The sequence below is a fragment of the Salvelinus namaycush genome, unplaced genomic scaffold, assembly GCF_016432855.1.
Source record: "Salvelinus namaycush isolate Seneca unplaced genomic scaffold, SaNama_1.0 Scaffold1514, whole genome shotgun sequence".
NCBI classification, from domain to species: domain Eukaryota; kingdom Metazoa; phylum Chordata; class Actinopteri; order Salmoniformes; family Salmonidae; genus Salvelinus; species Salvelinus namaycush.
Genome location: NW_024058247.1, coordinates 11,604 through 27,839, shown reverse-complemented (window position 1 = coordinate 27,839; position 16,236 = coordinate 11,604). Strand labels below are relative to the sequence as shown.

The 16,236-nt window shown below is 42.0% G+C and overlaps 1 protein-coding gene across 1 annotated transcript; it reads right to left on the bottom strand.

Annotated features, from left to right (window-relative positions):
* Positions 1-6,654: 6,654 nt before the first annotated feature.
* irx1a (iroquois homeobox 1a) lies at positions 6,655-11,055 on the bottom strand. The gene is made up of 4 exons (XM_038983204.1): positions 10,615-11,055; positions 8,209-9,196; positions 7,760-7,835; positions 6,655-7,039 (listed from the first exon to the last, which is right to left on the bottom strand). Exons 1-4 carry the CDS (start codon positions 10,858-10,860, stop codon positions 6,982-6,984), a joined length of 1,368 nt encoding a protein of 455 aa, XP_038839132.1. The 5' UTR covers positions 10,861-11,055; the 3' UTR covers positions 6,655-6,981.
* Between the last annotated feature and the right edge of the window lie 5,181 nt (positions 11,056-16,236).

Genomic DNA, 16,236 nt, shown 5'->3' with positions numbered 1-16,236 from the left:
GTATATCTGGCAGTGTGTTTTTACCCTAATGAGGCCTCATTATATATGGCGTGTGTTTTGACCATAATTAGCCCTCAGTATATCTGGGGTGTGTCTTGACCCTAATGAGCCCTCAGTCAATCTGGGGTGTGTCTTGACCCTAATGAGCCCTCAGTATATTTGAAGGCTGTTTTGACCCCAATGAGCCCTCAGTATATATGGCCGTGTGTTTTGACCCTAATGAGCCCTCAGTATATCTGGCCGTGTGTTTTGACCCTAATGAGCCCTCAGTATATCTGGCCGTGTGTTTTGACCTTAATGAGCCTTCAGTATATCTGGCCGTGTGTTTTGACCTTAATGAGCCTTCAGTATATCTGGGCGTGTGTTTTGACCCTAATGAGCCCTCAGTATATATGGCCGTGTGTTTTGACCCTAATGAGCCCTCAGTATATCTGGCCGTGTGTTTTGACCTTAATGAGCCTTCAGTATATCTGGCCGTGTGTTTTGACCTTAATGAGCCTTCAGTATATCTGGGCGTGTGTTTTGACCCTAATGAGCCCTCAGTATATCTGGCCGTGTGTTTTGACCCTAATGAGCCCTCAGTATATCTGGCCGTGTGTTTTGACCCTAATGAGCCCTCAGTATATCTGGCCGTGTGTTTTGACCTTAATGAGCCTTCAGTATATCTGGCCGTGTGTTTTGACCTTAATGAGCCTTCAGTATATCTGGCCGTGTGTTTTGACCCTAATGAGCCCTCAGTATATCTGGCCGTGTGTTTTGACCTTAATGAGCCTTCAGTATATCTGGCCGTGTGTTTTGACCCTAATGAGCCCTCAGTATATCTGGGCTGTGTTTTCATTTTAATGAGGCCTCAGTATATCTGGGCGTGTGTTTTGACCCTAATGAGCCCTCAGTATATCTGGGGTGTGTTTTGACCTTAATGAGCCTTCACTATATCTGGGGTGTGTTTTGACCTTAATGAGCCTTCAGTATATCTGGGGTGTGTTTTGACCTTAATGAGCCTTCACTCTATCTGGGGTGTGTTTTGACCTTAATGAGCCTTCAGTATATCTGGGGTGTGTTATGACCTTAATGAGCCCTTAGTATTTCAGGGGTGTGTTTTGACCCTAATGAAGCCTCAGTATATTTGGGGGGTGTTTGTCTCTAATGAGCCCTTAGTATATCTGGGCGTGTGTTTTGACCCTAATGAGCCCTCAGTATATCTGGGCGTGTGTTTTGACCCTAATGAGGCCTCAGTATATCTGGGGTGTAATGAGGCGTCAGTATATCTGGCAGTGAGTTTTGACACTAATGAGTCCTCAGTATATCTAGGGTGTGTTTTGACCCAGGTAGAGAGCAACATATTGTCCACAAGGCTCTAGTAGTGTTTTGTTGCTTCTCTGGTCCGTTACCTCTCAGGATCTCTGATCTGCTCTCAGACACACAGGGAACGTTCCTCCTATTCTGCTCTATCTCTGCTGATCAAAACACAGGGAACGTTCCTCCTATTCTGCTCTATCTCTGCTGATCAAAACACAGAATGGAGCTTTTTATTATCCAGAAAGTGTCTATCTCCACGTTCTCCTCTGGCCTGTTCTGGCCTGGTCAGCAGGGCTGGAGAGCGAATCAGCAGCAGCTGCCAAGTCGGTGTTGCTACTTGTGAGAGAGCCATGTGAGTCTCAGGCCCCAACCTATTCTCAGCCCCCTCCCCCCTCCACAAGATCCATGCAGCCCCCTCCAACCCAGCTATCCAGCCCCCTCCCCCCTCCACAAGAACCATGCAGCCCCCTCCCCCCTCCACAAGAACCACGCAGCCCCCACCAACCCAGCTATCCAGCCCCCTCCCCCCTCCACAAGAACCACGCAGCCCCCTCCCCCCTCCACAAGAACCACGCAGCCCCCTCCCCCCTCCACAAGAACCACGCAGCCCCCTCCAACCCAGCTACCCAGTCTCTTCCCGTGGCGTGTTTGATACCGACCCGTCCCTCTTGGATAGAAAGGCCTGTGACCGTGCCATCCGTCCCATTCAACCCATTGTGTTCCTGAAACCAGGAGCAGCAGAGTAGTCCGCTGAACACGGTGTCGGGACATTGTTGTAGTGTTGCTAGTGACTGACTTGTCGCTCCCAGCTGGGCCAAACTACAGGAGGTATTCAGCCGGCTCGCTCTCTCACTACGGAGATGATTGGATTAAGGCATCTTCAGAAAGACAACAGACATCTCTGGATGAAAGAGGCAGAGACAACAGGGCTGTAAAGCAGAGGTCTGGGTGAATAGGCTGCTCCTGCCAAAAAGACAAGACAGCGATAAACTTTCCCTCCACGACGTCACCTCTCTGCTCACACACACACACGAGGCGCAATTCAACAGCAAAGTCAATGGATCGCTACATTGTGTCAGATTTCAGGCAGCAAAGGGACACTGTAGGTGTTCAGCAACAAAAGGCAGAGTATGGTGTGGGACCACGGCCCGAGAGTAAATGGAAAATATGGGGCCCGGCGTTGTCCGGGTTAGGGGTAGAATTAGGGTTAGTCAATAAGAATGTGTTCTGAACTGACTTGTCTAGTTAAATAATAACATGAGGGTTAACAGGGTTAGGGTTAGGGGTAGGGTTAGGCCGGGTTAGGGTTAGGGTTAGGCCGGGTTAGGGTTAGGGTTAGGCCGGGTTAGGGTTAGGCCGGGTTAGGGGTAGGGTTAGGGGTAGGCCGGGTTAGGGTTAGGCCGGGTTAGGGTTAGGGTTAGGCCGGGTTAGGGTTAGGCCGGGTTAGGGGTAGGGTTAGGCCGGGTTAGGGTTAGGGGTAGGCCGGGTTAGGGGTAGGGTTAGGCCGGGTTAGGGGTAGGGTTAGGGGTAGGCCGGGGTAAATAAGAATGTGTTCTGAACTGACTTGCCTAGTTAAATAATAACATGAGGGTTAACAGGGTTAGGGTTAGGGGTAGGCCGGGTTAGGGTTAGGGTTAGGGTTAGGGTTAGGCCGGGTTAGGGTTAGGGTTAGGGTTAGGGTTAGGGGTAGGCCGGTTTAGGGGTAGGGTTAGGGTTAGGGTTAGGGTTAGGGTTAGGGTTAGGGTTAGGGTTAGGCCGGGTTAGGGTTAGGGTTAGGGTTAGGGTTAGGCCGGGTTAGGGGTAGGCCGGGTTAAGGTTAGGGTTAGGCCGGGTTAGGGTTAGGCCGGGTTAGGGGTAGGGTTAGGGGTAGGCCGGGGTTAGGCCGGGTTAAGGTTAGGGTTAGGGTTAGGGTTAGGGTTAGGGGTAGGCCGGGGTTAACAACATATTGTGTTAGAATATTGTACACTTTCTGGTTTCCCATATGTCCAATGGTCTTCCTCAAAATAGCAGCAGTTTAGTGCCAATTTGCATTGCCATCTAATGTTAATGTATTCATTATTAAAATGTACGTAACTTTTATTTTGTTAATAGGAATGATTTAAAATGTACGTAACTTTTATTTTGTTAATAGGAATGATTTAAAATGTACGTAACTTTTATTTTGTTAATAGGAATGATTTAAAGTCAAATTCATTTTAAATCTTTTAAAACCATATGTCATTTTTTTTCAAGATTTCTGTGTTTTATCACACGAGCAACCATTCAATCAATGATATATTAAACTAAATGTACCTTTAATTAATTGGAAAAGGTAATTGCCCATACTGCTCATTATTATATTATAATACTTGCTGTCATTAAACTAATAATAATTGTTGTTACTTTATTACACCATGGGCTGTTGTTTTTGTGTTGTTGTTTACACTTGTTGGCCATTAAATAACAGGCGGTAAATATTAGATAACTTGCCTTAGCATTAACAACGAACCACCTCTACAGTATATCTCTACGCTGTGTTAAATGTATTTGTTTGGAGTGTTAATGGCGTCTCTCTCCGCTGTGGCCCGGGGCGCTGGGAGGACCAGCTCACAGTGACAGCCTAATTATAGGCTCCTAGCCGCTTTATTACTCATTAAACAATCAACTGTACATCCACCGCTAAATGATTTGTGTTGTTGTATATATTAGGGAAACGTAATATAATGGCAGGCTGCAGCTAGCGGTGCTGCAAACCTCAAGGTGCTTCGCTACAGAAACCCAGGAACCAGACACCGGCGGGGTTATTTCATATCAACTACAAAAGGCTGGTGAGAAGACGTGGCGTGCCAATGTCGAGTAAAATATGACATTCCGCGCACCTGCCGTGACTTCCTGGAAGGGCTGTCTTTTGTCCATCGGAATATATCAGCGCATTTAAAACACTGAGGCATGTTGTTTATTCAGCCATTATCTGTTTAATTATATTATATAGTATTTTATATTTCTGCGTTTCGTGTTGTGCCATGACTTTTTTGATTTTCCGTTTTTCCCTTAATAGTAATTTACAAGGGCGACTGAAACTTCATAGCGCGTGATCTTACAGAAGTCATCATCATCCCCAAATGCCGACATGAATGAACCTACGGATGGAGATCCGAGAGATGGCTGAGCTCTGTGTATGGCTAAACCAAGTTGTTGATAATATAAATAATTGTGTTTTTGACAGAAGGCACATCTGACCCTGTCCTGCCTTCGCCTCCCTCTGACCTGGTTAATTTTCTAACAGGCTTTTAACGGCGTAACTGTTTAGCGAACTGCCATCGAAATGTCACAAATTTATGCGCATAAATGTTCCTCTCCTTGAGAGAAGTCAACGTTTACTGAAAAATAAAGCCACTTTGACCCCGGAATTAACACGGTGGAGACTGCTGGAGTGAGCACTGAGGTGGCCTAGATCTTAATTTGATTAATTCAATTCTGTTAGACCTCCTTTACTCTGCCTCGCTCTCTGGAGAAAATACTCAAATAAGTTTTCATTGCGAAATAATCTCTCAACTTTACTAATATAGGACAACACCAATCTTTAGACTTTGTAAAATGATTAGAAAACAAGTATTTTAAATAGCCTTTGTTAATTAACACTGAATTTAAATGATTTGACCCTCACAAGAAACGGGGCAGGGGTAAACTGTTACGGTTTATGGTGTATATAGAACATATGGTTCCAATCTTCTAAGAGTAATTATATTCTAAACTTTATCTGACCACACACACACAGTGTTTGTGTTCTATCTGACTGTGAGTTAGTTTATTTTATTTGACCTTTATTTAACTAGGAAAGTCAGTTAAGAACAAATTCTTATTTACAATGACGGCCTACCCCGGGCAAACCCGGACGACGCTGGGGCAATTGTGCGCCACACTCTGGGACTCCCAATCACGGCCGGTTGTGATACAGCCTGGAATCGAACCAATGTGTCTGTAGTGTATGCCACAAGCACTGAGATGCAGTTTAAACCGCGGCGCCACTCGGGAGCGAATAACATGTTGATAACGTATCATCTTATGACTCTTATTCTTGGCTCACTTTGGTTTCTTATTCGAAGTTGTAAAAAGTTCCAAGTTGTCAAGTGTTTCTAGAGTTTAAAGAAAACATATTTTGACGAGGTCTATATTATTTATCTGTAAATGTACGGAAGCCTATAGAGGTCGCTGTGATACAACGATAGACAGGCACCGAGCCAGCCTACACGTTCAGCCTGCCATACTTCCAAATAGCGAGTACAAAATATTTTCGTCTATTGCAAATACTACAATAAAAATATTCAATTTAACAATGTTCAATAGGAATGTTAACATGGCGTTATACCCACTAAATATTTAACATGAAATGTAATTGTTATAAAACCAGTTTATGGAGGCTATTATTTGTTTAAATTTGTTTAATAATAGTTGTTTTAATTTGAATGAAACCTGTTAATATTATCGTCTTTATTAATGTAGGTCTAAGATATCTTTCTCATGCTGTATTGATCGTTGTGGATCCACGTCACCACCGTTCATTCCAATAACCAAAACACTGTTACACTTCAAATGACATCACCATAATCCTTGCGATTGTTCCTCGTCGTGAAGCTATTATTAAACGGATTCAATAGAATGAGTTTACTCCAGTCACAATAGCCATCCCTATAACTTTTCCGATCACATGTAGCTGGCCGGACCCCAACACAGTTAGTAACCCCGCTAACATCGTCACCTGACCGCTAACCTCTCACTACTAATAATATATTACCGAATCGACTTCTCTTTCTGACAGATTAGATTTTAACCATTTGATTTTGTTTGGGCAGGGCGTTCCCACATTATTACTTAATGATGCTCCCAGCTGCTTCTGTCCATTTCCCGGCACCAGTAACCATCTGTCCGGTTATTAGCACCTCAATGCGTCGACGCTCCCTCCCCATTTAACTGGAGAAAGTGGAATAACATTAGATGAGAGGGTCGGTATTATCCGCTGCTTTACCCGCTCGGCCCTCTCTCTCTAACAGGGGACGAGGTGCAAGGCGGGATCCTCTCAGCTGCTAATGATTACATAGGAATGAAACGTCTTTGCGTTAGTTATGATAAGCCGTTTACCCTGATTGATGTGTGTAGTAATAATAATAATAATAATAATAACAATAACAATAATAACAATAATAATAGTCATAATAATAATACTGATAATAATCCTCTAGGTTGAACCAAATTAAATTCTGGTATTGTTTAATAATATTGTGCAACAGAGAGCGTCCCCTGTTCTCTAAATATGTCACAGTGGCAGAGCTGTTTGATCCAGAAAATACAAAAAACAAAAGATGTATATTCTTTGATTTCTCGATAATTTCATTTAGTTTATTAGACAAAATATACGATCTGAACAAATGTGGTCAACGCGCTATTTACACATGTAAATCACTGTATGTACACAAACAGAAGAACCCAACAGAAGAAAGACAAAAGGAAAAGCCTACCAAACGTCCCAGGGCAAAGAGCAGGGAATAACAGGCGCCATTATTTACAACAATAGACGAGATCCTGCCACAGGAGTTTATATCAAATTAGCCATTTGCTCTGAATGCTACGGTGAATTAAGTTATTTCTCATTGTCCTTTTCTGAGTGCGTAAAGTCTTTTTTTTCCCCAGGGCAGAATGTGTTGATCAAGCCGAGGAGAGGGCAGTTAGAACCAGCTGCGAGGCTTCTTGCTGAGTCCTGGGGCTGAAAGAACACAGAGGAGGAGGAAGATAACAATGAAAAGAGAGAAACCTTTTTTCTATACAATAGAATATGATTTTCAAGTAGCCACTGGGTCAACATACAGAACATGTCATCTAGGATGCTATATCTCTTCAAGTGTTCCTCTCGACGCATTTCACCTATATCAGGAACTTGTATTTAAAGCATATCATTTATGACACGAATGGTTCCACGTGTGTATAATACATGCCAAACCACACACACAAACAGGCCGTTATATGAGGATAGTACTGCCAGCAGCGGACTAGTGCTAATAGTGGGAAGAAAGAGGGTCTGTGTAAATGTTAGCACTCCAGACGGGGAGAAGTCTTCTACTAGAACGCTCCCCAGGGCCGGGCTGCTCCCCGGGGTCTTTAGGGAAGCCGAGCCCCAGACAGGTCCCGTTTTACTGGGGACTTGATAAGTAGTCAGCCTCCAGAGGGAGGGAATTAGGGGAGAAGGGGGGTCTGGAGCCGAAACCCCGTGTCACCCGGAGAAGAACAACTATTTTTTTAGAAGCCAGACCAATCTCTCACATCTGTCCACCAAGAAACCAGTCCCTATACCCACTAAGAGCCACAACACACCGCAGAAGGACACCATTTTGGACGAAACCATTTAATATTAGAATATTAGAATATCAGTCTTACTGCTATACTTTAGCCCAGCTGCATTTAGCCAACCAATCAAACAGCGTCTTACCCATCATGAAGGGGTCTGAATGAGGACTTCAGAAGTTGCGTTGGAGGAGAGGCACTTCTTACAACGTTTTCACGGTCTGAAATAAAAGGATTCAACTCATTACAAAATAACCTAAATATATATTTTAATTCAATACTTGAGTGATAACATAATGCTTCTATGTCATTATTATTATGATAAATATTATAACAAATACTAGTGTGTGTGTGTGTGTGTGTGTGTGTGTGTGTGTGTGTGTGTGTGTGTGTGTGTGTGTGTGTGTGTGTGTGTGTGTGTGTGTGTGTGTGTGTGTGTGTGAGTAGAAACTTTAGTCGTTTAAAAAAGCCCTTTCTGACAAAATACAATTGATAGGCTATGCATTTTGTATTAACTGTAATTTCTATGATTTTTGCTTACCAAATATAATAGTAAATAAAGCATTGCGCAATGCGATTCTGACTGGTGCATACCTATGTGCTTGGGGCTGAGTTGTGGCGAGGCTCCAGGCGACACCAACACCGAGGCCTGCTGCTGCAGCTGCTGGGTCTGTAAGTGGAGGTTATGATGATGGTGCTGATTAACACCTAGAAACGACCGGACATTCAGCAGAGAGTTCTGCCCCAGAAAAGCTCCGTTGGTCCAGTTATGGAACTTGCCTATCTGACAGGTGTATAGTCCGTGAGAGGGGAGGAAGGCTGGGTGCTGCATCTGAGGCGGGGTGTGACCGGTAGGGCCGGACGGAGAGGTGGACTTGACAGAACTATCAGGACTGGTAGCCGTCTCAGCTAACGACCAGATCTTAGGCTTATTGTTCACTGGGAGCTGAAAAGTTCCCTGTCTGTCCGGGGACACAACTCCGGTGTTGCTGTCAGAAAGGTCATTCCCGGAGGAAATGGAGTTCTTACATTTGTCGAAGGCCTCGTGCTGCAGGGCGAAGGCCCGCCGTTTCTCCAGACTCTCCAGTTCTCGGTGTCGCTCTCTGCCCTCCGGTTTATCATCGTCATCCTCATTGCTCTGATCTCCATCGTTGTCGTCAATCTTGTCTATATCGATGCTCTCTAGATCGATCTCCTCCTCGTCGTCGTTCTTCTCCGCGTCTCCCTCATTGTCCGAGCCGAAGATGTTTCCATCCTCGTCCTCTTTACTCCTGGCTCCCCACGTCACCTTGTTCTCTTTCTTCAGCCTCCTCCTGGCGTTGGCGAACCAGGTGGAAACCTGCGTCAGGGTCATCTTAGTAATGATGGCCAACATGATCTTCTCTCCCTTGGTGGGGTAGGGGTTCTTCCTGTGCTCATTGAGCCAGGCCTTCAGCGTGCTGGTACTCTCCCGGGTGGCGTTCTTGGGCCTGGCCGGATCCCCGTACTGGAACTGGCCGTATGGGTAGAAAGCTGGCGAGGTGTGGGCCGCGAAGCTGCCAGGATGGACGCCAGGACTGTCCTTCAGCTCGTACTGGGAGCTCTGGGAGGATCAACAACGCCACAGGATTGGTTAATATGTTGCTTAGAAACACGTGAATTTCTATAAATGCCTAATACCACGCATACATTTCGACATGAATAGCATTTAAAAATGGGCCTACTCGCTTGGATATCCCTGTAACTATTTTATGCCACTCTTGTATGTTAATTACAGTTTGGGATAACTGTGGACAATGTCCTTCAATAACGTCCAAAAGTTCAGAAAACTATAATACTCATAACCTATGTATTATATTTAAGCCTATATATTTAAGAGTATAGATATACACACACATATATTCATTATATGTTTTCGCGTTTTAATTACTGAGGTGAGTAGAACTACTTTTAATGCGTTAATGCGTTTGACCGAAATGGTGTCAGTCGCCACTGCGGCCTAGTCGGTTTCTATTGTTATTTAAAGAAATACTATTTCTGTATCAAATGCAGATGGAAGTAAGTATTGGAATTCTTAAAAGACGTGTATTTTGTAGGACAGTATAAAATGTCAATGTCATCGTGGATGTAAATAATTTATTTGCTGCAAAAGGATCGACTGTGACGTCTGTCAGAGAAGGCCTATTCGCGCTGCATTCTGGTAACCCGCTGCTGTCGTGATGAACTGCATTATTATGTCAAGTATCTGTAAATTGTTATTTTTCCATGTCAGGCTATAAACTTTAAAAACAAATATTTCATAAATACGTACGTCTTATCCTCAAATAATTTTCCCCAAAATGAATACAAAAAAGTAGAACTATGTTGCGAGACAAAATTATAATATAATGTCTAGGTCATTGTGGGCCTGGAATATGTTTTGACGTACTGGTTTAGTTTATATAGCTACTATTTTATCCTAACAGTTAAATGATTTGTGTGCGTGCCAAATTCATGCAAAGGCCTTTGTTGTTTCGATTCACCAAAACGAATAGCTGTCTTTAGTGATATTTCAGAAGCCGACGACCAATGCTATAATAATTAAAGTCAACTAAACGATATCATTTGTGTCATAAGCACCATTATCTAGAATTAACGCTCTTTTATACTAAATAACTTCTCCCTCAAACGAAATGTCAGACCGTTTTTTGGCTCATCCATATGGAACAACATTTCTTTGAATGGAGCTGGAACAAACTCCCACTTCAAACGACTAATACACTTCCAGAGTAGGTTACGAATAATGAATATTACTCCAATATTTAAGACGTGTAGATAAAAGTCATAGATTCGTTGTTATTTCTTATCAATAAACTTTCGGAGAGCGCGAGTATACGCAACTTGCAAAGCAACCGCAGATTGAATAGTTCTCAGCCGTCTTTTCACGGTGCCTTTTCCAGGCAAAATAAGTGAAACACTTGACGTAAAGCAACCATACAGACCACTACAATACAACAGCAGAAGTATAAAAATAGCCCTTACCATTTGAGAGAAAAGAGCCAAGTCTGCGCTGCTGTAAGGCAGGAACGCGCTGTAGTTGTGTGCAGTGTAGGGGTTTGCGTACATGCCCAACACCGAGGTGACTGCAGCGGCAGCAGCCGACTGGTTTCCCGCTATGTCAGAGCTCCCTCCCCGGGACGACGGAGTCAGGACCCCCGGCCGATCCCCGCCGTACACCGCTTGGGAGGCACTTAAGTACTGAGGGTAGCCCAACTGGGGGAAAGACATCCTCTGCGCCGAGTCGTATGCCAAAACACGTCGGAACACGAGACCGAAGCGTAAAGAAGTCAAAGAGAAAGTGACCAGGAAGCACAGCAGCAATAGATCACAATGGTTCTTCTGCTATTCTTTAAATCTCAGCTGCTCTCTTTCGCTGCAAGACCGTTGGATGTGATCACATCAACAATTGAGCTCCAACTGATGTGCCTGCCCCCAGGTCTCAGCCTGATCTCTCAGATACAATTTGAAGTTTATGCTTTGATTGGCATCCCACTTGAGCTGCAAGCTCCTCCTCACCGGCGCATGTGGCTAGAGCATTGGCTGGGCCGCTGTCCCAGTGTTGGGAGTATTGTATGTTAAATGTTTAGCATTACAGTCCATTCACTGAAGCTTTGATTGTTGTATGACAACCTGTCTACACGATTTTACAGCTGTCCAACATCGTGGGGATAAAGCACAAGGAGCAGGACTTCCTGAATACGTGCAACTGTCATTAACACAGAACAGTACAGCGGGGAAATGGTGGACTTGTTCTATAGGACTTATCAGGACATTTACTCTCTCATTTAGACATTTTACAAAGTATGTCTATAGGATTTTTGGGAGTATGCAAATATTATTGAGTTTATTTAAATTTTCTATTTTGTATTTATACTATTTTATTATTCTGTCCAATCTTCGAATTGATGAACGTGGCAAATGAAATGAGACATGGAGCGGGGATGCTGTTGATCAACTAGAACAAAACCTAAAATCATAAGTTGATTGAAATAACAGGTACAATTCCTTAAGGCGTTATGATAGTGTGTCATGTTATGATAGTATTATTATATAGCTCTGGGATGGATGAAGAACAGAAACTGAGTTAGGCTGTAGCGAAGTGTATTGACACATAGTGTCATCTTAGCGCAAGCTTGTCAATTGTGTCACTAATTGAAACTCAGCTCTGCTGGTGCTTATTGAAAATGCTTAACCTTCATTCTGTTTTTAGCCACCCCACCCCCTTCACTTTCTGCGTGTGTGTGTGCTTGTCTGTGTGTGTGTGATGGGGGATTAGTGTTTTTCTATCAGACCAACTTAAAGCAGATAGGTAGTTGTTTGTAACAGATAGGTAGTTGTTTGTGACAGATAGATAGTTGTTTGTAACAGATGGGTAGTTGTTTGTAACAGATAGGTAGTTGTTTGTAACAGATGGGTAGTTGTTTGTAACAGATAGGTAGTTGTTTGTAACAGATAGGTAGTTGTTTGTAACAGATAGGTAGTTGTTTGTAACAGATAGGTAGTTGTTTGTAACAGATAGGTAGTTGTTTGTAACAGATAGGTAGTTGTTTGACAGATAGGTAGTTGTTTGTAACAGATAGGTAGTTGTTTGTAACAGATAGGTAGTTGTTTGACAGATAGGTAGTTGTTTGTAACAGATAGGTAGTTGTTTGTAACAGATATATAGTTGTCTGTAACAGATATATAGTTGTTTGTAACAGATAGGTAGTTGTTTGTAACAGATAGGTAGTTGTTTGTAACAGATAGGTAGTTGTTTGTAACAGATAGGTAGTTGTTTGTAACAGATAGATAGTTGTTTGTAACAGATAGGTAGTTGTTTGTAACAGATAGGTAGTTGTTTGACAGATAGGTAGTTGTTTGTAACAGATAGGTAGTTGTTTGTAACAGATGGGTAGTTGTTTGTAACAGATAGGTAGTTGTTTGACAGATAGGTAGTTGTTTGTAACAGATAGGTAGTTGTTTGTAACAGATAGGTAGTTGTTTGTAACAGATGGGTAGTTGTTTGTAACAGATAGGTAGTTGTTTGACAGATAGGTAGTTGTTTGTAACAGATAGGTAGTTGTTTGTAACAGATAGGTAGTTGTTTGTAACAGATAGGTAGTTGTTTGTAACAGATAGGTAGTTGTTTGTAACAGATAGGTAGTTGTCTGTAACAGATATATAGTTGTTTGTAACAGATATATAGTTGTTTGTAACAGATAGGTAGTTGTTTGTAACAGATATATAGTTGTTTGTAACAGATAGGTAGTTGTTTGTAACAGATAGGTAGTTGTTTGTAACAGATAGGTAGTTGTTTGTATCAGATATATAGTTGTTTGTATCAGATATATAGTTGTTTGTAACAGATAGATAGTTGTTTGTAACAGATAGGTAGTTGTTTGTATCAGATAGATAGTTGTTTGTAACAGATAGGTAGTTGTTTGTAACAGATAGATAGTTGTTTGTAACAGATAGGTAGTTGTTTGTATCAGATAGATAGTTGTTTGTAACAGATAGGTAGTTGTTTGTATCAGATATATAGTTGTTTGTATCAGATATATAGTTGTTTGTAACAGATAGATAGTTGTTTGACAGATAGATAGTTGTTTGTAACAGATAGGTAGTTGTTTGTAACAGATAGGTAGTTGTTTGTAACAGATAGGTAGTTGTTTGTGACAGATAGGTAGTTGTTTGTAACAGATAGGTAGTTGTTTGTAACAGATAGGTAGTTGTTTGTTACAAGATGCAGCCCACTTACTTATTATTCAGTTGGAACCCAAAAACCACAAGACAACCGAAACAAACTGTATCACTACTAACAGTTGACGTTGGGCATTTTAAATGGCATAAGTTTCACTAGGCTAATAAGACAGTGCATTCATATACATGTTAGAATATCTTCAAATTCTGTAAACAAAGTTTTAACAAAGTTTTTAATGCACTTGGACACCCCTTTAGAGGAAACCATCAAGTCAAACGGCACTTTGAGTTCCTGTCAGTAGCTATGTTTCCATTAACTTGTCCAGTGCATTTGTGTTCGATATATTTAAAAAGTTCGCATAGAAAATAGATGCGACAATTTCCTGATAGGATGCGTTTCCATGTCACTATTTTCTGTTGATAAAAACGTCTGGCCATAATGACGTCACACCTAAAAAAACAAATACTTTTTTTACAGAAACCTACAGTGTTGAATATAGAGTTTGTGGCTGAAGTGTTTACATGACCTGTTTAGGCAAATTGCGCACTGCTAAATTGTCGACAGCCTGTAATGCCTTCTCACCTATCTGTTTAACATCTCAGAACGCGAAAGCCAGCATTATTAGAAGAATGCAGTAATGTACTAATATTTGCCATATATTCTAATAATTCTTATGTGCCAATGTATCGCCACCGTCCGCGCCATGATGAAACTTACACACTTACACTACAATCATTGGAAGGTGAAACTTGCCAGCCAACCAGAAAAGCAAGACGACGCTGTTCAGGCATTCTTGAAAGTCAGCTCAATCATTTCCCTGCAAATAAACATTATTTTTTATAATTGAATAAAAAATATTTTGCAAGCAGTAGACATTTAGAATTAAATGCGTAGTGGAGCTTTATAGTTATGCGGTGACATCATCTTAAAAAAGATTCCGCAATCATAATTTATTCGACAAACACCGTTTCCGTCATCAATAGTCACAAAAAGGGAAAGTTCTTCAAAATAAAAATCCACCCCTGTTTAACGGATGCAAATGTTTGTCGATCTTTAGAAAATGTATCCTATATCTGCAGTTACCATTACACACGTCACAATATTTGTTGTTGTTGGGACATTGCGTTTGTCGCATAAACCTGGGTCAATGTAAACCTACTGATCAATAGGGTCTATAATAGAGCTAAAGATAAAGCCGAATTCTCACTCATATCACAAACATCTTCTTTTTTTGTGTACACAGATAAATCCTTTTTTTTGTAGCTACAAAACTAGGCCTAAATAAGCGCTAGAACAAGTAGCTTTGGCTGTTTAAATCAAATCACTCAAATACAAAACAATACTTTCAATCTCGGACTCCAATAAATATGTGTTGGCCTGCTGATATCGCTAGACGGGCCGTTGTCGTTCCACCTGCAGAGGATGACACTTCTGTCGCCCGACCACTTCCAGAACACCACGTGGACTCACCTATGTGGGGTCGCTGTTACTCGGGGTTGAAACCAACCTGCTCGTCTTCGTGGTGCTTGAAAGGCTTGTGTAGATTGAATACTTGGGGACTGAGCCGGAGTCAGCGATATGATCTGCTCCAGATGGCTCAGAGTGGATATTGCTGCGCGATGATCAGTCTGGGATATCTGAGGGCACTGATGGTAATCAGCGGAACACATCAGAAATAGGACGGACGGTGATTGTGATAACCTGCTGGAAATGTGCTGGCGAGAGATGGAGCAGATTGCACGCGGGAAATATCTCCTGATGGAGATGACAGAGACGTTGAAAAAAGACATTTTAAAATGAAATATATAGTGGGTGAGAATCACTCAAAATAATAAAGAACAATTACAATACAAATAGTAAATACAGTAGCAGCAATAAGACGGTGATAATAATAATAATAAAATACTAATTTATTTTTTAATTTTGATTAGGCAATACATTTAACCATTGAACATTATCTAAAACGTTATCTTCACCTTATGCGTTTCAGAGGTATGTTTTAAATTGAGATATTCTCCCTAACCTGTAAAATGTTGTATGAGAATGTCTATAATATATCTGCATGTAGCATTACCATGGAAAGTGTATTTAACCTGCTGGAAATGGGACTCCTGGCAAACAATGGCACGTGGTCAGGGCAATAAAGCGTGTTCTCCGTTAACTGATTTATTAGCCTTGTTAAAGTCTCATTACCACTTCGCCCCGCGCGCTCACACCGGGAGAATAGTAGGTTAACACGTTCAGGCGGAAACTGTTTGCCCTTAATGCTAAAAGCAGCAGCTTCTCTTCCACAGTAATAATAATGTATTCACTGTGGATACCGTTCCCGAGAAACAGATGGACTTTTACCACACACGCATGTCGCATGGTGTCACTCATCGATAATCCCAACCTTATGTGCCACACACGCGCACCGGCGCACACACACACACACACACACACACACACACACACACACACACACACACACACACACACACACACACACACACACACACACACACACACACACACACACACACACACACACACACACAAACACACACACACAAACACACACACACACACTACTCCTATATTCTGGGTTAATTCTGTTAATTAGATTCAGAGTATTCTTCATGGTGTCGCCAACGTTAACTGTTATTAACAAGTTCGTTCACACTAACATTAATATTTATTTAAATGAATTAAAACGACATATTTTACTATTTTCTACTTTTATTTTGCTCTACTCTAATCACCGGATCACTAAATCTGGTCCCATTTATTTTTAATCGATTTAATTAATTGAATTGAACCTTTCAGAATAACTTTAAACATGTATTTTATACTTGATAAATCAAGGCGTCCTTAATAACCACCGCAACACACCGTTGTAATGCAGACAGGTAGGGCGGTGAGCTCCGCGAAGCGCCGCTGTCAGG

Excerpts from the sequence above, each read along its gene's own strand:
- irx1a (XM_038983204.1), bottom strand. The coding sequence starts at position 10,860 with ATGTCTTTCCCCCAGTTGGGCTACCCTCAGTACTTAAGTGCCTCCCAA. Across the intron at positions 9,197-10,614 it reads TGGCTCTTTTCTCTCAAATG|AGCTCCCAGTACGAGCTGAA; the intron begins GTAAGGGCTATT and ends TGATCCTCCCAG. Across the intron at positions 7,836-8,208 it reads ACTCAGCCCCAAGCACATAG|ACCGTGAAAACGTTGTAAGA; the intron begins GTATGCACCAGT and ends CTTTTATTTCAG.